Here is a 20899-nt window from a genome sequence, read left to right as displayed (position 1 = left end):
TTCCCAGTTCCCGCATAACGCCATCCATTTACCTACCAAGTTCCCCAGCTCAATCGATGCTCACATCTTCAGCTCCTGGGCGCGACACGCCGTACACAGCACCCTCGCCCTCTCGCCCTCGCCAACAGGGAAGATTTGTCCGTCATCGAATCCCCCACCACAGTTCGCGCACCGGAAGCACTCATCATGCCACTCGGCGCCCAGGGCGCGCACATACTGTCCGATGACGGCCTTCTTGCACCGTCTGCACTTGGGCGCGCGCCGCTCCGTGCGCTTCGTCTGACAGGCTACGCACCACGCGTATCCGTCCTTCTCGATATGCGTCATCCCTTGCTCGAAGGGGTCGCCGCATTCCGCGCAGAAGAAGTGCCCGAAGTGCCAGTGCTCGCCGAGAGCGACGACGTGGTCGCCTAGGATAGGCGTCTTGCAGTGCTTGCATTGCGGCGCGAAGTGCTCGTGCCAGTCGAGGTGGCAGAAGAAGCGCATGCGCTCGTCGCCGTCCTCGGCCATCGTCTGTCCGGGTTTCTCCTCGAGGATTTCCCCCGCTGCGCGCCGGCGGATGCGGTCGAGACGCGCGGCGTACAGGTGATCTGGTTCATGACTGATCTCGAGAGCTTCTAGGCTCGTGCCGCACGTATAGCACCGGAAGCATTGCGGGTGGAAGCGCTCTGAGCTCCCGCTCAGCGCTACGAAGCGGCCCTCGATGGGATACCCGCACTCATGGCAGGTTGCTGTGCTGCGGCTCTTGGCTCCTGGGGCCGGGGACCAATGACCTCGGGGACGGCCACCTCCGACTGGAGGATTACGAGTACGTGATGATGCTGATTTTGGGTCTGGTAAAGGCCTAGCAGATGACTTTGAAGGCACATCATCATCAGGTGTGACGATGACTGGGATGTTTGGGGTATTATTGCTGTCGTGGCTATTGTCCTCAGTATCCGGCAGGACGATCATGGGTACGGGACGATGGTCATGATCATCTGAAACAGCAATAGTCGGAATCCGAGGCTTGTCATCCGAATCTACCTGAATACTTGGGATGGGCGCTGGACGACGGAATGGATTCGCGTTTCGCGGCGCCGAGGTCGGAATATCCGGCGTACAAACGATAGAAGGTACAGGCGGCTGCGGACCTTGCGGTCCCGATTGATGCTCTTTTGCGTAAGGGACTCGGCGGAACTCGTCTGGCTTGGGATCAGTAGCCGCCTCTTCCGGGGCTTTCCAGTTTTTGTCAAAGCTTACGATTGGACGTCCGGGGCTATCGCTGACCGCAGACGGAGTGGGGAGTTTGGAACTACGGTCGCTGAGCCGCATGCTGGTCGCTTGACGGATATCGTCACTGCGTATCTCAACTCCGTTTTTCCTCGGCACATCTTGAGAGGCCCGAGGAGATTCAGAGAGTTCATTTCTCATGTAGTTGGCGTTTCGTGACTGTGAAGGGGGATTCTTGTGAATCTCAGTCCGCGAGAAGGGTTTCGAAGGAGTGGTGATGGGGTTCGAGTTAGGGTCATCCGAAGAAGCGAGAGAGAATTGGACTTTGCTGTTTGGGGGGTTTCTTGTCTTGACGCCCAGCGGCTGCGAATGACCAGGTAGTTGAGGTTGTCTTCTGGTTGTCTCTTCAGCGGCTGTTCCTTCCGGTTCCTCCCATATCTGGTCTCCAGAGAAAGGCTTCTCTATCTCACCGCTGATATTGCGCCTCATACTACTTCGACGACGACTCCCAGAGCTTACACGAGGCCTTGGATTTGCAGGACCCGCGCTAATATCACGCTGCTGATCTAGACTCCCACGGTTACTACCAGGAGATGAGTCTCTGTCACTCCCGGAGGAGCTCCCAGAGTATGAACGCACAGAATCTCGGGCGAGCCCCGTTCGGCCAATATCATCACCGTAACGCCCAACAGAAGCTGTCCGGGCATGCGCATAGCTGTTCTTCCGCATATGGGGTTTATATCGATACGGTGCGTCAGGCGCACGTTCTTTAATGCCATGTTCGTGACGGTAAACTAGCTCAGCGGCTTCATCCAAGGCGGCGTTATATAGACGTGTCTCGTCATCTTGTTCCTTCTCTTCCTCCTGGTCGTCCTTCACATCGATGGCCTCCATAGCTTGATGAAGTGAGAAGGCTTCCTCCTTCTCCATCCATCTCTGGCCACGTTCGATGTATGTAGCGCTGGGAACGACTTCCGACGGTCGTAGAGGAGGAGTCGCGGGCTTATCCGGAAAGTAGTCTTTGCCAGAGGTAACAGTGCTCATAGAGTAGCGTGATATCACGCTACCAGCAATATTTGGGCGGCTACCTCGCGGCCTGGAGCCGTCGGAGTCTGTTCTCTGATGGCCTTGGGGTATCTCGGATCGGATAGAGTCACCCGCAATCGATGGTCGACCAGGAGTAGTGAATTGCTCAACGGTGCTGGGTCTTGACCTTGTCGAAGGAGGTAGGGGTCGAGCTCCGCCAGGACGATTCACACGGTTCTCGCGCAGGCCGGCTAGGTAAGCAGCTGTAGTAGGCCAACTGTTAGTTGGGTAATCAAGTCGACTGCTTTAGGTCAGGGCATTCGAACCAAATTGCTCATTGTTCATATAGGTAGGTGAAGGTGGCGTAACCTTCCTCTTCGAGGAGGACGAGTCTTTGGGCTTGCCGCGGTGCAGCATCACTTCTGCCAAGAAGCCAATACAGGTGGTAGCAAAGGTGCGTAAGAGCGGCGTGAGGCGCAGCGAGACTCAGATAGGACGAAGGACTGTCTAAGATGGTGGTATCCTTGAAGCTGACCTTGGAAACTCGGGTCCCAATAGGCTTTTGTTTGACGCTTACAAATAATCTATGATGGATGGAGACAGGAGCAGGTAGGTACCTAGGAGGCGAGCGAAGCCGGCCTTATTGATATTCGCGGTAAGGTGCTATGCAATTCTATTGATGACGATAGGTAGGTCTGTTTACAACGAGGCACATGCAAGCAAGGGTTGCCAGGGCGAGGAGGGTTTATACCACGGCAAGAAATGTATAAGTACAGTCAATAGTAGATACCTAGTAGTAGTAGGCAGAGAAGAATGCCGTGGAAGGCAGGTGGGAAAATAATAAAAGGCGCTTTGTTCTCGGCGGTGATGTGAGTCAAGTTTCACCGTCCATCAGTCCATCAACACGCAAGATGAAGTGTTGGCTTGGTTGTGATTGGACACTAACAGTGATAATAACGGTGATAATAACAGTCATAGCAGGGCCAGACAGGGTCTAAGAGTAGGGAGATATAGCGAGATATAGTGAAATATAGGTGGCTGGCGGGGTTATTATCTGCATTTGATTCATAATTCATGCCTAATGTTGACATTGCGCTGCTACTAGCCACTCCAGATTGTTGCCAGGGCAGCCGGAGGCACTTACCCTAGCCGCCGGCCCGATATCCAGGATGCCGGTCCGTTGACCTCTTCGTCGGCCCGCCCACCAATTGCTCCCCGTTCGGCGCTTCCTCTGCGAGAATCGGACCTGTCTCAGGCCCTGCCCACCCAGCCGTTGCAGCCATCGCAGCCGTACTGCCGTAATAGCCATGAAGACGGACAACAAAGAGGAATGGTGAGAATGAGAACTGTCTTGGAGCTGTGGCGCAGACAAATCCCCCGGCCAGCAGAATGAATACCTACTAAATCCACAGGTACTTGATCTATACTATGTATTGTCAGTGTTGTTACTCTCGTTCCTGTGGTTGTTCCAAGTCGACGACGACGACTCTCTCCCAGCCTTAGCACACCAGAATTGCTCGTACTAAACGGTCTGGGAGGTTGAACTCTGATAATAGACAGGGGAAACTCGTCGCTGTCAGCCGAATAGCTAGACGCCACTCTACATTTACAACCACTCTCCAGACAACAGTCTGCACAGGTGGATGGCTGGCCCTGCCGCGCGGCACTTGAGACAGCTGCACTTGGCACATCATCTAGTGTCAAACAAATGATCTACCCACTTCGATACTAGAGGCAGCTAGAGTCTCCAGCTAGAGTCTCCAGCTAGAGGGAGGCAGTGAGGGAACAGAAAGGGGAGACCCCACGCGATCCGTTTCCTGATAGGGTCTTGGAGCCCGTCCTGTCGTCCTGTCTGTGCCTCTCTTGGCCCCAATGCTCTGCCCAGACTCTGCCCATACCATAATTGCTATTACACATAGTACAACTCGGCTCTACCGGCTAGCTAGGCACACAGGCGTATATGCCATGTATAGGTACTCTCCCCTGCCAACCTATTCATTGAATGACGGGCGTCGTATTGACATGTCCACCAAGTCGTGGATACAAGTCGATACATGATGGCTCTTAGCCCGTAGCTGGCTACACGTGTACTACAAGGCGCAGCAAGCAAGCACTCACACTCACGCCTCGCGACCCTTGGGACTCGCCGCCATCTTGGTGCTACGCAATCTGCTAGGCAGTACCATCCACAGGTTACATGGCAGTTTATACATAGTACAAGATATATCTTTTTTCGTACCACATTTCGCCAAGGTGAATAGATACGTGTAGATCGGGAAGAATACATACCTACCTGCAGTACTTAAAGTGAGTAGGCAAGGATGCCTACGCCGTAGGTATTGCAAGTAGGTAATTGATACGCACGCAAATCAACGGTCTTGGCTAGCATCGTATCCCGTCACAAGTCTCGCTTGGTTTGTTCTCTTGGCCTTGTCTGGGCAGTCCAGACTTGTAAAGGGAAGCAAGCAAAGCCAATGCAGAACATAAACCCCTGGGTTTAAATCACCACACCACACCCGCTTTGAAGTTTCGCGCCCCTTGTTTCCCATTTTCCTTTTCATTTTCTTAACCCCCCCTCCGTCCCCTCTTAGGAGGTTTATATTGATTTCCCCCCCTTTTTTTTGTTTCTTTTATTTGAACCAATCTTTTCTTTGGTTCAGAATATTCTATTAGCGAAGTTGGTTTTGCAAGAGTCGAGAGAGAGAGAGTTATGTCCGGGGCCTCCCGTCGCACTCCCACTCTGTCCATTTTCAACTTACAGCCCTCTTCTCATCGCTCCTACAACAAGATGCCCGATATGGACATGTTACCGCCGCGGACGCGGCCCAAGAAGATGAGCGTCGTTGTCATTCTCTCGTACGCCTTCGACTGGCTGATTATGGTTGTCGTCGGCCTCATCGGCTACTTCCTGGGCGAAGTTACGCCGAACAAGAGACCTTTTAGTTTATTAGATCCCAACATTGCGTATGTTTAATTGAGAATTGAGTTGTCAAACCCAATTTTCGCTTTAATTGACTAATGACATGCTTCAGATTCCCCGTGACCCAACATGAAACCGTCAATTCTGGCCTTCTTCTGGCCTTAAACTCTGGCGTCCCCATTGTCATCATCCTTGTCGTCGCGCTGGTATTCGTCCCAGGTCGCACCGTGCCCGAGGGCACCCCTAAATCACTGATATGGAAGCGGAAGCTCTGGGAACTTCACATGGGCTGGCTCGGGCTGGCGCTTTCATTGATATCGGCCTGGATCATAACGCAAGGGATGAAGAACCTGTTCGGCAAGCCGCGACCCGACCTACTAGACCGCTGCATGCCCGACGTCGCCAACGTCACGGCTCACATCGTGGGCTTCACCAGCCCCCTCCTGGGCACCAACCCCGGATCCAAGTACAACGGGCAGCTCGTCAGCGCCACCATCTGCACCAATTCCGACAAGGCCTTCCTCGACGACGGCTTCCGCAGCTATCCCTCGGGCCACGCGAGTTCCGCCGCCGCAGGACTGATCTACTTGTCCTTCTTCTTGGCGAGCAAATTCGCCATCACGTTTCCTTTCGTGCCGCAGGAGACCATCGCGCGCGACTCGAGTGCCGTGACTGCCTTCCCTTCTCGTCTGGCCCGTCGCACCGGAGCCGGGGCCTCGCTGTCGGCTGACACGGCTTACGAAGGCATGCGCTCGCGCTCCGTCTCAGCAGTCGACGACGATGTATCCTCACCCCTCGACCCGGCCGTCATGAAGCAGATCGGTGTGCACAACAGCACTGTCGCCGCCGTGCGCCGCCAGGCAGCCGCACCTCCCGTCTATCTCCTCCTCCTCGCCGTGCTGCCTTTCTTCCTGGCCGTATTCATCGCGAGCTCGCGCTGGTTTGATTTCCGGCACCACGGTTTCGACATTCTTTTCGGCTTCATAATTGGGACGATCACGGCTTACTTCTCGTTCCAATACTACCACATGCCCATTCGCGCAGGCGGTGGCTGGGCTTGGGGGCCGCGCAGCCACGACAAGGCGTTCTGGGCCGGTCTCGGATCCTGGAGCTACGCCTCTGACAAGCGGCACTGGCTCCGGAATGACGACGGCGAGGAAATGCAGCGTCCGTACATGTCGGGTCAGGATATCGAGCTCGGGGGACTACGACAACGGGGTGCATCGCCAGTGGCTAAGCCAGGAGATGTACGCACGTATCATGTCAACCGTGACGAGGGTTCGCGGACAACGCTCGAGCCGCAGGAGAGCGAGCGCATCTAAGTCGATGATCTAAGTTTACGAAGATTTGGATTTTCTCCTGTTCAATATTTCGTTTTAATGAAAGATTACCCATTTTTGCGCACACAACACCAACAAGCTTTGTCCATGTCACCCATATCTGTACATCTAGTCCAACCAACGGCATCAAACGAAACTCTTCGCTCATAGCGTATATCTTAAGTTTCCATCAAAAAGGCATTTCAAATACTGCGGGGATATTCCTTGTCCTCATTTCAGCAAACAGCGAGTTTTCCCTTCAAAAGTGGTATATGATCAGATATGGCCCTTACAATCGAAATTACTTGCACAGGAGGTGCCATCGTGGAATAGGCGTTCATATCGCAACAAAGCAAGTAACTCTGGGGAAGGCGTTTAGGTCGGGAATTATTGCATTAGTAGGACTGGAAAACTTGGTTTCCTCGCGTCCTGATTGAAATCAGGACTGAAGCCACCAGGCGTAGCATATTATATACATATTATATACATTAAGGAATAGAACAAACCTCATCTACGCAAGCTTAGCATATCTAGTGAAATATCAAGTAAGCTAATGTGTATCTACCGTCCCAACTGACAATGGTTCCTTATACAGTAACACTTGTAGATGAATTCGAGGGATGGAAAAGCGGAAGTCATGTTTTGCTCTATTGCCCTATCCTGATATAAACTTCACAGTAGAGCCATTCATGCAATGAAAACACTACAAAAGAGAGAAAGCAGCACGAGGAGGGAATCTTCACCCAACGCCGTCAACACCAATTGGCATAGCATGCAGTCTCAGAACGCCGGTACTTGTGTGTATGTGTTTTGTGTACGCGCGCGAGCGCATACGTGCGTGAGGAGGAAAAGGCATCGGGTGTCAAACAGCTAGCTGTTTGTGTCTGTAATGGTGTTGTGTCCCGTACCAAGCGCTGTTTCCTTTCTGCCCTCTCTCTCTCTTGTTCTAATCCCGTCATGGAGTCGTACCTTCGTCCCATCTTCCTGGATTTCCGGGTGCGTAAGATTTAAATTCTCAAATCCATGCATTCACAATGCGTCGTTGGTTGATGCATCCCTATCACTTAGCCGACGACATGCATGGCATCTTGAGCCCCATCGGCACCGAGCTCTTCGTCCTCGTCTTCTTCTTCATCCAAGTCGTCCCCACCCATATCTTCCTTGAAACCACTCTCAACCTCCAATTTGCGAAGCCGTCTGAGCATATCAGCGCGTTGGCTGTTCTGCCAACGGATAAGAGTGGCGGCGGCATGCACCTTGAATCCGTAGACGCGAGGGATGTAGCGTTCAGCGCTCTTGGATGGCACAAGAGCCGGGTAGACCTGGAACATGATATTATGGAATGAGGTACCAAAATAGGCACCATCGATGGCGGCGTGGCGCGAGGACTTGGGATTGTACACATCCTCGCACCGAACACAGTAGAGTTTGACAGGTTTCTGATGGGGCGCATCAGTTTGACCCATTGGTAATAGTGGATGCGACCGGCAGAAGACCCGTGGACACTTGCCAAAGTCGGCTTTCTTGTATTTATCAAGCTAGAGGGCAGACGAGGTATGTCAGCGGCAGGACATGATAGATTACAGAGGATATCGTAGAATTACCATTTTGGCTAGCCCCCTCGTCGTGACGATATAGCGGGCATGTATAAGACCATATAGGTGGCGAGCTGATTTCTCTATCGTCTCTCTCATGTCATCGTCACAGTCGAGATCAAATACATCAGTAATGAGGTCGAGGGCATACTGATAGTACTGAACTTCCGTGTTAAGGCCCGTCAAATTGAACCGATCAGTAAGGTAGTCCTCGTCGATTTCACAGAAGTACTCGTTTCCCCTAGATGAAATAAACTAGAGAAGGGAAAGGAGGATTAGCCGGGGGCCATCATGCCAGCCGAGAACGGAGAACAACGAGGACTCACCCAATCTCGCCAATAGCTAGTGTAGTCACTGTCGGACTCGGACGCGAACTCTTCCATCATCGTGGCTGTGGGCGAGAAAATAATTAAGTCTTAGGCTCGGGGTTTCGACGATGATCCCAAGCAGGGTGCCGTGTGGGTAGTAATAGTACTCGATGCTTTCCAGCTCAACTGTTACCTGCCTGGTCAGGTCAGTTACCGGTCCGTCGGGCGTCGGACGTAGCGCGGGGACACGCGCGTCGAACGAGGGTGAGGCAGTAGGAAGTTGTCGCGATGGGACGGACAAACCGCGGGTAAAGACGTGATAGAGAGCCCGCGAGCCGCTGCGAGGTTGGAGGGGTTCAACTTTTGGTGCTTGTGATAATGGATGCAACCAGACATTCCTTGTGGTGGGGTCCAAAGGGACGATGGATACCTATACAGTAGAAATATACGACTTACACTGTAAGTATCCACTGATACCCGACAGCTAGATACGGTACAGTGCCTTGTTGCACAGTGTAGACCTACTACCTATCTGCCTATGATAAGTGAATGGATTGCCAAGGGGATATTATTGATGTTGTAGAGTAGAAGTTCTAGTTACTGAAGGAATCCACTGTGAGGGGTAATATAGCCACTCCCACCGTACCTGCCATCACCTACCAGTATAGGTATCTATCAAATACGCTTGTTCACATGCCTGACAAGGAGACTACTAGTAGTAGTTGCGAGGTAACATGTTTGAATAACTAGAAAAGAAAAAGTAAAGAAATGCACAGTTAGCTGTGAGAGCTAATAGAGCCGAAAAGGCATGTACTGCTCATGTCGTTGTTAAGGGCATTTGTGCCCAACCACTACATCGTAGGTACGTCACAGGCGTAACTGTTCAAGGACTTTGTTGTTGATGAGATATCCGGAATAGGTACAGCACATGAGCATGTATCCATCACTAAATAATATGTAGATCTCCGAAGCAACATGATGGGAGCATGTAATAAGATGGCTAACATAATAACATTATTATCTTTCCAAGAAGAGCTTAGTATCGGCATCCCTGAAAACGTGCCTGGTGCTATATGAAACAAGGCTGGCTCTGTCATCTATACACTCTTACATTCGAACCATTTAATTGACCGCTCGTCGTTGATTCACATGGGACTTGCTGTCCCATGGCTACTTATATCGCTAGTTGACTGTCCATCCGAGCCCGCTTCCGAATGCTGCCGTCGCAGCCTCGAATGGCCATTACCCCTGAACGAAGGTACTTCGAGCTTCATCATGGTGTCTGGATTCTCAGAGCCCTTGCCCACTTGCAGGTTGACCAGCTCAATGGCCTCGCGAAGTGTTTCCCCGCTCTCATCCATCGCTGCCAGGAATCTCGCCAACTCCTTACAAAGCTCCCAATCTCCTTCCTTAATGGCCTGGGATAACAGCCGTACGGATTGCTCTGAGGCAGTTTCTAACTCCTCGAAGGTGTGTAGTATCAACAAATAGCCTCCTGCCGTCTTCAGCGAACCTCGTTGTAGTGATTCTTCAAATAACTCCTGAGGAGGCGGCAGGTATGCAAAAAGAGTTCGCCATGACCTGACTTCAGTCTTCCTAGTGCATTGAACGACAATATCAAGATACTGTTTGAATGACGAGAGCAGCGTCAGTACTCTTGGAAGAAGAGCTGCATCTGGTGGTGGCGCTAAGTCGACCTCTTCGTCTAAAACATGATGTAGAAGCACTTCAAGCCCATGGGCAAAATATTCGAGGTCCTGGTATTGTCGAGCTAGGGCGAGGGCTGCCGTTGCATCGTTGGTCTTGAGATGAGACCGTAAAACATCGGGTAGAAACAAATGTGTCTAAGATGTTTGTTAGCTGAGATGATTGCGTAGCTCAATCTCTGGGTGGCAGGTTTACTCACCCGTATGGAGAATCGAAAGAATGAGTAGTTTATATCTCTACGCTGGACAAGATCAGGTTCTACCCCGAGCACAATTCCTTTGCCTAGTAGGATCGATAACGGGTAGAAATCAAGAGAGATCGCAACTGTAGGAGGCAGCTCCCTATGAGAGTCATTTGAAGCAGCATATAGAACGTCATGTATATCTGGCCACACCTTCAGCGCCTGCCCTTCAAATAACCATAAAGAATTCCGCAGGCTGCCTTGCTCAATCTCCCACGAAAAGCTGTTGTTTTTGTTTTCATTAAGCATATAAACTGAAGACTGATCCCTCATGCTCGCATAGAATTCTACACTATGAGAAATGACGCGCATATCATATTTGAGCTGACCGCCCTGGTTCACGGACGGCTGGAGAAGAACGAGTTTCCCATCAACCAAGAAGAGTACTGACGCATAGGCGACGTCTTGAGACGGGTCGCCGTCCGTCATTTGCTGTTCAGGTAAGATCCAGCTAAGCCCGCGCACCCGCGCGGGAGACCGCACTATGCCATTGAAGGCAATTTGTCCAACCTGGATGGGTTGTACGGTGCCATTTACAGGTGCAAAAACGAAGTGATAAAGCAAATTCTCGTAGGTGTATACTAGTAGAGAATCGTCCCCAGAAGGCGTGATCAAAACAATGGGTGCAGGCATTTGCTGGGTAAACATGATATTTGAGTTGTCTAAAGAAGATTCTCGTGAATAAAGACGAAGTTCATGTGATCTGTTGGCCTCAACCGCTGCCACGAGGATATGCTGATACCAACACATGCCGCCCCGGACTTGAAACTCATTCTCCATTGCGCTGTTAGTGAACGTTTTCCAGCGGCCGCTGTTGACGCTGTAATGTGCGAGCCCACGTCGCCCCGCGACAGCTACATATCTGCCATCTGGGGAGATGACAGTGCACCTGATTGGCCACTGATTGAGCAAGTAATTGGATGGTATCCTAGTTGTATGCCAGAGAAATGGTTCAGCTGAAATGCTAGTTAAATCTGGGAGATCATAACCTCTGTAAACCATGATACTGGATGAGCTCTGAAGCACAGTCCGGAAAAGGTTTGGTGGGCTGTAACAGCCTGTCACAGCACTCCGAGCCATCTCGAGGGACCAGATTGCCTCGCTTTTCTGGCCGATTAGAAGCAACTCTGAAGCGCCACCAACCCAACAAGCATCGGCAATGCCTGTCAACCAGCCCTCTCCATTAGTCTGAGCAACCGAGCGATCTGCGGTGAAACTGTTGGAAGCAGATTTGCCGAATACGCTCCATGTCGCCCAGCCATTTTCGTAGCCAGCAAATAAGCAATATCCGTCAGGTGAATAGGTGAGCGTAGTGAGCCGACCTGATTGGCTTGAGGATACTGGTGCTTTATGCGTGTGCGAAGGAGGAATATTCCCCGCATAATCCCGAGCAGAATACACTTGGATGCTTCCATTAGAACATCCTACCGCAATCAGTGAAAATCGGGCATTCACAACGGCGCGGATGGCTTGGTGATCTGGACCCTGGGGGCTATGAAAGCAATACCCTTTGAATAGCTTCTTGGAGTCCATGTCGGAAGCAGACTGGGCAGGGGGGATTCGTTGAACAGCGTAGGCTTTGCCGTCGTTTGTAACCCATGTAGAGAGATTCATGGGACGATCATGTGTCATTTGTTGTATTGAGGCCTTTTTGTCGAGCCACCCCATGCGACTGACAATCTCGGTGCTTATTTGGCTAGAAGCATTGTCTGGCGTCCAACGAATGCACTGAACTGTTGCAGGCTTCTTGGTGGCGACAACTAATTCATCATCTAGCGCGAGGGCGTAATTGATACCAGCGTCTACTTTTATTACTCGACGGAATCGCACACTGAGATCCCGTACGCCAGCGCCTTCTCCGGGACCTAACAGGATCTGGTCAGGGGTGGTATTTCCGGGACCGCCAAAATGGCTTTGCCTTCGCCTCTGTATGTTTGTGTGGTCAACGAAATGCGGTTTGTATACTCTGGCTTCTTGGTCTGTGGCCAAGGAGTACGTGATCAAGTAGTCGGAGCTCGTCTGTAATACAAATATAGCCGAGTCAGGTCTTATGAGAAGGTCTACATTAGGACCGTAGGTCTTCAAAGAAAGCTCGGGTCGAACAACGATGGCAATAACAACAGTAGGCTGTACATATAGATATGGAGTCAGCAGCCATCACAAGTGGCTTCGAGTTAGAGCAAGATGAGGTATCAGACGGGCAAGACGGACCTTGGTCTGCCAAATAGTCAGGGTAGAGGCAGTAATGACAGCAAATAGATGACCGGTTCTCGAAACTTTCAAAGCGACAATGGGCTCCCCGGTCGGCACAACAGCAGAGCTGGATGCACCGAGGTAATGTATGCCAGAATCCGCATTACCAAACTTCGGAGTGTCGTGCTCGATGGATCTGATGTATGGAGTAGCAGGCGTGGGAGGAACAACATCTGGGTCTTCAAAGTTCAAGTCATTATCTTTGGCTGCGGCTGATTCGGAGCTACCGACAAAGCTGCGCGGCGGCAGACCATCGTGAGAGACGACGATGTTGCCATCTTGACTTGCGGCAAGGGTTGTGGTAGTGGCATAGATCCTGGGAGTCCCGATGGGCCAGTACATGACTACCCTTCAGGCCCGGGAGCCTACATTCGAGGTGAAGTGCTCAACGAACGGGACTCATGGAGCGGTGGCAACTTTGGTGACGGATTGACGAGTTTTGCTGAGCCTGGACGGTCTTGCACGTCGATTTGCCGCTGCGCTTGATAACAGATAACTATTTGGGTAGACACTTAAGAGGTATCGTGAAGCATGGGAAGGTGAGTGCCACAGGGGAACCGTGACGTCCCATGTTCCTTGAGGTGCCTACCCAAGAAGCCTACAGCAGGCCAATGCACACTAATATAGTAGGTACCTAGGTAGGTAGGTCGGCCCTTAGGTGCTAACCTAAGTGGGTATGTATGTCACCAGCTGCAGCTGCGATGTGTAGGTACCTAAGTACCTTCATCGCAGCTCACCCAGTACCAAAGGCTACGATATATCACAACAATCCAATTCGATGTAATAGACTGAAACCTGGCAGCTGGAACCTTGAGTTATGCCCAGTGCTTCCTCGATACTCTTCTATGATTCAATTGCCCTTGCTCTGTAATCTGGTCAACTAGCCTTAGCAGGAAGCAGAAACAGAAACGATCCTGAAATATTCTACTTCTTCAAACCGGAATCCACACCAGCCACAAACACTCGAAATCATCTGTTGTAAGTTTGCAGTCGTGTTGACAAGAACATATACTATACTGTCTGTTGTATACCCGCATCCCAGAATCATAGCGGCACCACCAATATCCAGAAATGGCGTCAGGCCGGTTAACTACAAAGACCTCCGTCGCTCCTGAGAGGTTCAAGACTCTCCTCCCATCACTACAGCCCACTGTTTATCTTGACCCGAACGCAAGCAAATCCCCTAACAAGTGAGTACTCTACAGCCCCGAATGCACATTTTACTTGGATAAGGTCTCAATTTTCACGTTTCAGTATCCGTACTATTGCTTGGAACCCTCTGGGTACATACCTGGCCACTGGCTGCACAGACAAGACACTGCGAGTTTGTGAGTTGACCGGTCTATTCTCCAAGCTCATTACTGAGGCCAATATTTTGTGTTATACTCTAGCTAATGATGTATCTAAGGGAACGTAGAGAAGCCTAATGTTCGTCAGTCAACGGAGCTCAGGGGGCATGCGGCACCCATTGAAAAGGTTGCTTTCAACCCGGCCAAGGAACTTGAGCTTTGTAGCGTGAGCAGTGATGGGGTCGCGAGGTTTTGGGATGTCAAGAATAAAGTGGTCCTCAATGAAGTCAGAGGTCTAGGAGAGACCTTCACGTTGGCTTGGACGCCCAGCGGAGAACACGTCGTCGTTGGCAACAAGGTGCCCCATTCTCCTCAATTGCGAAATCCTTGATAACTTTTGCACTAACAAAGGTACAGGAAAATAAACTTCATGTATTATCCCCAACTGAACCCAACGTCATTTCCACACACCAGCAACCAACCATGACCAACGACATTACGTTTTGTTGGAGTGGTCAAAGGTTATTTGCTACTACGGGAGAGGGCAAGACTAGAATCCTCACGTTTCCGGGATTTGAACCGGCCTACCAGTTCAGTTATAAGGATATGCCAGAGAACGAATTCATGCTATCCGGGCACACTTCGTCTTGTATCGCTGTCGAGCTGCACCCCTTCAACAGATACCTTGCCACGGGCGGAACAGATTCTCTTATTGCGCTTTGGGAGACAAACGAGTGGAACTGCGTTCGGACCATCACTAAGATGACGGGTCCAGTCCGAAGTATATGTATGCACAAGATGCTGTCTGCATTATCTGGAAACATAGCACTAACATGATATCAAGCCTTCTCTTGGGATGGTCTCTTCGTCGTTGGCGGGAGTGATGAAGGTCAGTTTTCTGGCCAATGCCTGCTCTCATAGATATAGCTAACACGCCCCAGGCACAGGATTAGAGATCACCGTTTCTGAAACGGGAGAGCATCTTTGCACTTATAAAACGCGGACGTCGTCCCCTATGGTGGCTTGGGCGCCGAATCGATATGCTCTTGCATATACTGACTCAGGTAGTCTTAGAACAATAGGGGCAAGCCCTGGAGGAAAATAGAAAGACTGATGGGCACGGCGTTGTCGCAACTAAAGGATCATGAAGAACCTCGTGGCTGCAGATTCAGAAGATGCAACGCTGGACTGGGAGGAGGCTGTTTTAAGGTTGGCATGCACGCACACGCCACGAATGGCTGTCGCACAGGTTGTGACGGTACCTGACGCTATCCAGTGTCAGCGCGGATGAACTTGACTCCGAGTTTGGAGCAGGCAATGATATTGGCAATCTTCCGTGTGGGTGAACCAGTTGTACCAACATGTTCTGTACGTGCGATGCTATCAAGCAGTGTCGAATCAACAGAGGCATTCGATCTGGTTTATCCACCGTGATGTATCAATACCAATCTATAGCGAAACTCGGCGCGTCCTACTTAATTAACAAGGAGAACTAGGCACTTGTTGTGCAAGTCTGAAAAGATGTAAGCAGTCATCTGGTATTATTAGCTCCCATCCGAGTTTCAATCGAGCAGGACAGATACAACCAATTCGGAGATTGGAAGTGATCTGGCATACAAGGTCTTGACAAGCATGGATAAGTATGCAGAGATGGCCATGGCGCGCAAGGAGAGGTTGTCACGGGACGGACGACTCGAGACTGTTTCTTACGACTGGCTGGCTAACTGCGCCACTTGCACGGGAAAAAAGTCCCTTGCACTTTGGTCCCTGGCTCATGGTAACCAGCCCCAAAGAGCGGTAGGTGAATAGGTAGGTAACAACAGCTTCGATCCTCGATTGATGCAGCCAATTGCCGAGGTTGTGTGGTCCTCTTGCTGCTGCCTCGCCTGCATGACGCATTCGCAAATGGCACGTTATATCCACGTCTTATCCGCGTCTTCTATTCTCAGCTGCTGACCCCACTGCGGAACTGCCCCAGCGTTACCTTCTCCCTGGCATCGAAGGATCTATTGAAGGCTAACCTAGACAGAATGCTACAGTCTTTTCCCACCATGCCATGTGTATGTGAATCAGGATGCTCATGGCAACGACGGGCTCCTGATGCTCGACTTTGTCTGATGATATGATATGTTCTAGGTCCTCTGATTGCGTCTAGTACAGATCACCTACCTACCTAGATAGAGGTATGGATACAGAACCAAACGCGGTAGTGTAGGTACTGTAAGCAGTCATATATCTTGGCAACTTTTAGTGCGGGACCTTCGAGGTGTATTAGTAAGAACGGCTGTGATGCCAACAAGACCATTCTCCTTATCCTCAGCATCAGCTTTCGCCATTCATTCCGTCTCATAACCTCGTTTAGGCATACGTCCGACGGAAAACAAGAGTCTCGTCGACTCAGACCCCTGCCCAGATACTGCTAGCTAGCTAGGTTTTGTTTGCCTCCGTTCCAGGAAGCCGGCCCCACTACACATCGGTCCCTTTTCTCTTTCCTCGCCTTGTATCGAAACAAGTTGCGACGCTCCGGGCTAGCGAATCTCCTTTTCGACTAAGCCGGACATCAAAAGTGCCGGGCACTCATAATCGGCCGAGATATTTATGCGCGGGGCACAGGTTACCCTCGGTGTTGTTGCTGAACCGTACCATTGACCGGGATTCTTGCGACTCTATGCGGCGCGCCGGTTTGCAAGGCGCCGAGTTACGCATCCACGACTTGTCTTTAACCGACGATATCAACCAAACAGATAACAAGGCCGGTCCTTAGTCGATTGACTCCATAACCCTTGACGGCAGAGAATAATGCCCACGACGACTGATCCTGCCGAATCGCCGTCACAAGGCACTGATGGCAGCCCACCTGCTGACACCACGGCGCAAACGGCTCCTCGAAGCAATAATGATGTACCCAAGCCCAAGAGGCTTGCGTGTATGATATGTCGCAAAAGAAAGCTCCGCTGTGATGGCATCAAACCGAGCTGTAGCACCTGCACACGCCTTGGTCATTCGTGCGCCTATGACGAGGTTAGGAAAAAGAGTGGTCCCAAACGAGGTTATGTGAAGGCCCTGGAGGAAAGGCTAAGTAAGCGCAAGGCTTTCATTCTTAAGCCGCGCTCTCTGGATGGTTAAGAGACTGACTTTGGATCTTTGCAGAGCAAGTCGAAGAACTATTGAAGACCCAGGAACCTAGTAGTAGTGCAAGCCCTGAGACTACCAAAACACCCAACGTGACATTTGAGCCGACTCGAAATCATCAGACAAACACTCCGGCCGGTTTCAATGTCGCCAACCCTTCAATAGGGATCTCCGGCGAGCGTGATATAGATAGATGGCGTTTTAATGGAGAGTCGCCCCAAGGAAACGGATTGGATGAGTTCAATTTCACAAGCAACATGCCTATCAACATGAATAGCATGGACCCGAGTTTCACGTGGGAAATGATTGGGCTTGGGCTTGAGGAACCTCTTCCACCCCAAGAGACTATTGACGAACTGTGAGTTCCCAGTTATGCTCCCTAGGCAGGGACTCTTCTGACGCTCTTTTAGCCACCAAATCTATTTCGAAAAAATTCACCCATCTGTACCCATGATTCATAAATTTAGATACCTGGCGGCAATGAATCTGTAAGTACCGCTCGTTCTATTCCCTCAGAGTGAAGCTTACCAACCATCGAAACTCCCTTGGCCCCTACCTGAAATACTTTCCGCTTACTAGAACTGTTAGGGCACCGAGTCAACGACCACCGGTAGCGCTGCGCTATGCGATATGGACTCTAGCCTGTTCCCTTACGGACAAGTATAAGGATCTCAAAGAGTTATTTTATCAACGCTCCCGCAAATATGTCGAGGCAGATGCTATTAAGGGTTATGGTGAGCACTCGATTACAATTGCTCATTGCCAAACGCATGTCTTGCTAGCTTCTTATGAGTTCAAGATGATGTACTTTCCTAGAGCTTGGATGAGCACGGGTGCAGCTGTGCGCCTCGCCCAAATGTAAGGTCTACTCAGAGGCGTGATGCAAAGGGCAGCTCTGCTGACTACAAAGGATAGGATTGGCCTCCATCGGATTGATGGTAATGGCCTGGATGTCAAGCAGTGTCTTCCACCACCACGTGACTGGACGGAGAGGGAAGAAAGGCGGAGAACATTTTGGATGGCCTTTTGTCAAGACAGATACGCCAGCATCGGAACAGGATGGCCGATGACTGTCGATGAAAGGGACATCATGACCAACTTACCCGCCTCCGAGGAAGCCTTTAATCTGAGCAGGCCCGAGCAAACGCAAACGTTATCAGATGCAATGACCCCGGCTGGGCCGGCCAAACTGTCGGCATTCGGCGGCATTGTGCTAATGGCGTCTCTGTTCGGCCGCAACCTCACCCACCTTCATCGCCCCGATGTTGATGACCGCGATCACGACATGAATGGCGAGTTTTGGAAACGACATCGACTTTTAGATAACATACTCCTTAATACCTCGTTGTGTCTCCCCAACCACCTAAAGCTTCCAACTGGCCTGAATAACCCAAATATCGTTTTCACAAACATGAATATCCACACGTCGACGATATGTTTGCATCAGGCCGCTATATTCAAGGCCGATAAGAATGTACTCCCACCGACAGTCAGCGCAGAAAGTAAAGTTCGCTGTATCACGGCAGCGAATGAGATCGCGAGTATAATGAGAATGACGTCTCATCTGGATATATCTGCCGTATGTCATTCAGTTATTCATGGCCTATTGTCCTTTTCAGGTCTCTGAAAAACTTACATTTCAGAAATACTTACGAGGCCCCTAGATGAACCCTTTTGTCTCTTTCTGCTTGTATGTAGCGGCAAGAGTGTTTGTGCAGTACCTGAAGAGCCGCCCAGACGATTGTCAGACCGCAGACTCGTTAAGATTCCTCCTTGCGGCCATGAACGCTCTGAAGAAAAAGAACCCTTTAACAGAGTCGTTCTTGGTTCAGCTTGATGTCGATCTAGAGGCATTAGGAATGCGAATTCCGAAACTCAAGTCTGCGTTCCCGCGAAGCACGGACAGCGTAGGTGTTTATCTGATTTGAACCCCTCTTCCTTGAAGAAATAGCACTGGCTTACATGATTGAATAGCCGGCTCCGAAATCAAACGTCGCACACTACCAACCGAAATCTGATGGTACTAATCACCGAACCGGCGTAGAAGCTGTGTTTGATGAGGTGGGCTGTAACTTCATGACTTATGAGAAAACGGATGCCATCGATGCCTCGGAGCTAATCGAACCGGAACGTCGAAATCAAGGTAACAACAGCTCACAGGGTAACCAATTTGGGACACAGCAATGGTATTCTGGAGAGCGGCAAATACCGTCGCGTGAAAGAGTTATAGGTCCTGACGACGCGGTCAACGGCGTAATTATACCGCCCATGATATTTACCTCTTACGGAGAGGCCCAAGGGAGCGACGCAAACGATATGTCTGTATCGTCCAATCCAGACGCACAATCGAACCGACCGACACCAAACTCCAGCAGCAACGCCTCGGAGCAGAGACGCAGCGTGGCTAGCACAGGTGCGATGGCTCCTTCGAACGGTGCATCCTTCAACACGAGTCCCATCGGATCACAACAAAATCTGGGGGCTCAGGGAGCAGAGATGGATGCCTCCAGAGCGCCATTCTTTCCTGATCACGGTTTCGTCGGCATGACACCTGGTCGGGCGTTCGCCATCCCGGATACCCCCAGCAACGACTTCAGCATGTCAGCAGCGTGGGAAAACGGACAGGCTGGGATGACTCCACGAACCGCCGAAGCGATAATACAGGGGCTGAACATGTCCATGGACGGCGTCGAGATGAATTGGGATGCGGGGACGTAGAGCAGCCAGCTCCATCCACATGAACGAAAAAAACGACTTGTTTAAACCTGTCCTCTTGTTTTTATTTGATTTCAGATATATATACATGTTTATTTTGGGTCAGTCGGCTGGGCACATGGTATTAGAAGCGTGGGATGCATCTTAACGGATTTAGATGGGGTGGCGCAAAGGGGTATGTATGAACGAGCACGAGCTGGCAGGCTGGGAATGTATATGAATGAAGTATTTCTAAGCCCCGACCGACCATGGCGGCTGGGCAAGGGTCCTCGGCAACTGAGCCCCGAGGTTGTATAAGTAGGTATATTAACGCGCTAGCTCTATAGGGGGTCTTCATTATTTGCGTGGACTATAACTATGTCGATACTATAGTTATGTAGTTTTTATAGTTATCAAGGGCGGGAGGCTGGTGATGACACATAGCGATTTATTGATATCCACTCTCGACATGGTTTCGATTACTTGTTCAACATGACTAAATACCTAGCCAGGAAGAGAAAACACGAATGTTTCTGTTTCCTGGGGACCTACCTAGCAGAACGAGGTGTTGCAAGGAACTGCTGACGTGATGCTTTACCTTCCCTTCCCTTCCTCCACATAGTATTTACGCATGCAGGGGTAGCTTGCTTAGAAAGGCGGGGGTGGACGGACGGAAGTGAGGTGCTTTTCAGCTAAGCTAGGTATATACCGTGAGCAGTGTAAGTTAAGTACAGCTGCAGCATCGGATACGTATGGTGGTAGGAAATGCGGATTGGAATAATGGCTGCTATATGCAGATGTCGAGATGGTCCGATCGAATGCGATATATGTATGTAGGTGGGCAGTATTCTGCGAAGTGACCGAAGACGAAGATTGCAACAGATAGGTACGCACAGATGAGGCTCGATTATGTTGATCAAGTGGGACGAAATATATCTACGACATATATTTACCTGGGTACTCGGATAGGTATCGTGTGTATGTAGCACGTTTCACAGATGTGGTGACAAACGCCGCGGGGCAACAGCATCGATGAGCTGATAGGTAAGAGGCAACAATTCGCAGTACGAAGTAAGCTGCCATGTATATTCGAGTAGAACGCATGCATGTACGGAGTAGGTACCTATAACTTGGGGAATCGATATGTCGTCTGTCTCTGGCAACAATCACCACTACTACCATCATTCCTATCACTACCACCAC

At 50.7% G+C, this 20899-nt stretch overlaps 6 protein-coding genes across 6 annotated transcripts; 3 read left to right on the top strand and 3 right to left on the bottom strand.

Moving 5' to 3' along the window:
• Positions 1 to 60: 60 nt before the first annotated feature.
• Positions 61 to 2655, bottom strand: F5B22DRAFT_650005 (uncharacterized protein; the record flags this gene model as incomplete). The annotated part of the gene is made up of 2 exons (XM_047979256.1): positions 61 to 2501; positions 2565 to 2655. 2 exons carry the CDS (start codon positions 2653 to 2655, stop codon positions 61 to 63), a joined length of 2532 nt encoding a protein of 843 aa, XP_047827480.1.
• A 2371-nt stretch (positions 2656 to 5026) lies between these two features.
• F5B22DRAFT_650004 (acid phosphatase/Vanadium-dependent haloperoxidase) lies at positions 5027 to 6480 on the top strand (the record flags this gene model as incomplete). Its single annotated transcript, XM_047979255.1, has 2 exons — positions 5027 to 5202; positions 5271 to 6480. 2 exons carry the CDS (start codon positions 5027 to 5029, stop codon positions 6478 to 6480), a joined length of 1386 nt encoding a protein of 461 aa, XP_047827479.1.
• A 1061-nt stretch (positions 6481 to 7541) lies between these two features.
• Positions 7542 to 8458, bottom strand: F5B22DRAFT_650003 (casein kinase II, regulatory subunit; the record flags this gene model as incomplete). Its single annotated transcript, XM_047979254.1, has 3 exons — positions 7542 to 8015; positions 8082 to 8327; positions 8399 to 8458. 3 exons carry the CDS (start codon positions 8456 to 8458, stop codon positions 7542 to 7544), a joined length of 780 nt encoding a protein of 259 aa, XP_047827478.1.
• Positions 8459 to 9010: 552 nt separating this feature from the next.
• F5B22DRAFT_620824 (DUF1339 domain protein) lies at positions 9011 to 13151 on the bottom strand. The gene is made up of 3 exons (XM_047975869.1): positions 12540 to 13151; positions 10287 to 12455; positions 9011 to 10224 (listed from the first exon to the last, which is right to left on the bottom strand). The coding sequence occupies exons 1-3, from the start codon at positions 12921 to 12923 to the stop codon at positions 9526 to 9528; spliced, it is 3252 nt and encodes a 1083-aa protein (XP_047827477.1). The 5' UTR covers positions 12924 to 13151; the 3' UTR covers positions 9011 to 9525.
• Positions 13152 to 13310: 159 nt separating this feature from the next.
• On the top strand, positions 13311 to 15414 carry F5B22DRAFT_659252 (WD domain-containing protein). The gene is made up of 6 exons (XM_047980187.1): positions 13311 to 13771; positions 13836 to 13909; positions 13990 to 14228; positions 14288 to 14657; positions 14715 to 14759; positions 14812 to 15414. Exons 1-6 carry the CDS (start codon positions 13653 to 13655, stop codon positions 14973 to 14975), a joined length of 1011 nt encoding a protein of 336 aa, XP_047827476.1. The 5' UTR covers positions 13311 to 13652; the 3' UTR covers positions 14976 to 15414.
• A 760-nt stretch (positions 15415 to 16174) lies between these two features.
• On the top strand, positions 16175 to 19781 carry F5B22DRAFT_399984 (fungal-specific transcription factor domain-containing protein). Its single transcript, XM_047971471.1, has 7 exons — positions 16175 to 16949; positions 17021 to 17360; positions 17413 to 17490; positions 17591 to 17860; positions 17918 to 18581; positions 18667 to 18909; positions 18977 to 19781. The coding sequence occupies exons 1-7, from the start codon at positions 16670 to 16672 to the stop codon at positions 19718 to 19720; spliced, it is 2619 nt and encodes an 872-aa protein (XP_047827475.1). The 5' UTR covers positions 16175 to 16669; the 3' UTR covers positions 19721 to 19781.
• The last annotated feature ends 1118 nt before the right edge of the window (positions 19782 to 20899 follow it).

The sequence above is a fragment of the Xylaria bambusicola genome (assembly GCF_022495145.1).
Source record: "Xylaria bambusicola strain CBS 139988 unplaced genomic scaffold F5B22scaffold_48, whole genome shotgun sequence".
In the NCBI taxonomy this organism is placed as follows: domain Eukaryota; kingdom Fungi; phylum Ascomycota; class Sordariomycetes; order Xylariales; family Xylariaceae; genus Xylaria; species Xylaria bambusicola.
This window is presented reverse-complemented; position numbering and strand designations above follow the sequence as displayed.

Excerpts from the sequence above, each read along its gene's own strand:
- F5B22DRAFT_620824 (XM_047975869.1), bottom strand. The coding sequence starts at position 12,923 with ATGTACTGGCCCATCGGGACTCCCAGGATCTATGCCACTACCACAACC. Across the intron at positions 12,456-12,539 it reads TGACTATTTGGCAGACCAAG|CCTACTGTTGTTATTGCCAT; the intron begins GTCCGTCTTGCC and ends CTATATGTACAG. Across the intron at positions 10,225-10,286 it reads TCTTTCGATTCTCCATACGG|ACACATTTGTTTCTACCCGA; the intron begins GTGAGTAAACCT and ends CAAACATCTTAG.
- F5B22DRAFT_659252 (XM_047980187.1), top strand. The coding sequence starts at position 13,653 with ATGGCGTCAGGCCGGTTAACTACAAAGACCTCCGTCGCTCCTGAGAGG. Across the intron at positions 14,658-14,714 it reads GGGTCCAGTCCGAAGTATAT|CCTTCTCTTGGGATGGTCTC; the intron begins GTATGCACAAGA and ends CATGATATCAAG. Across the intron at positions 14,760-14,811 it reads CGTTGGCGGGAGTGATGAAG|GCACAGGATTAGAGATCACC; the intron begins GTCAGTTTTCTG and ends AACACGCCCCAG.
- F5B22DRAFT_399984 (XM_047971471.1), top strand. The coding sequence starts at position 16,670 with ATGCCCACGACGACTGATCCTGCCGAATCGCCGTCACAAGGCACTGAT. Across the intron at positions 16,950-17,020 it reads GGCCCTGGAGGAAAGGCTAA|AGCAAGTCGAAGAACTATTG; the intron begins GTAAGCGCAAGG and ends GGATCTTTGCAG. Across the intron at positions 17,491-17,590 it reads TACCTGGCGGCAATGAATCT|GGCACCGAGTCAACGACCAC; the intron begins GTAAGTACCGCT and ends TAGAACTGTTAG.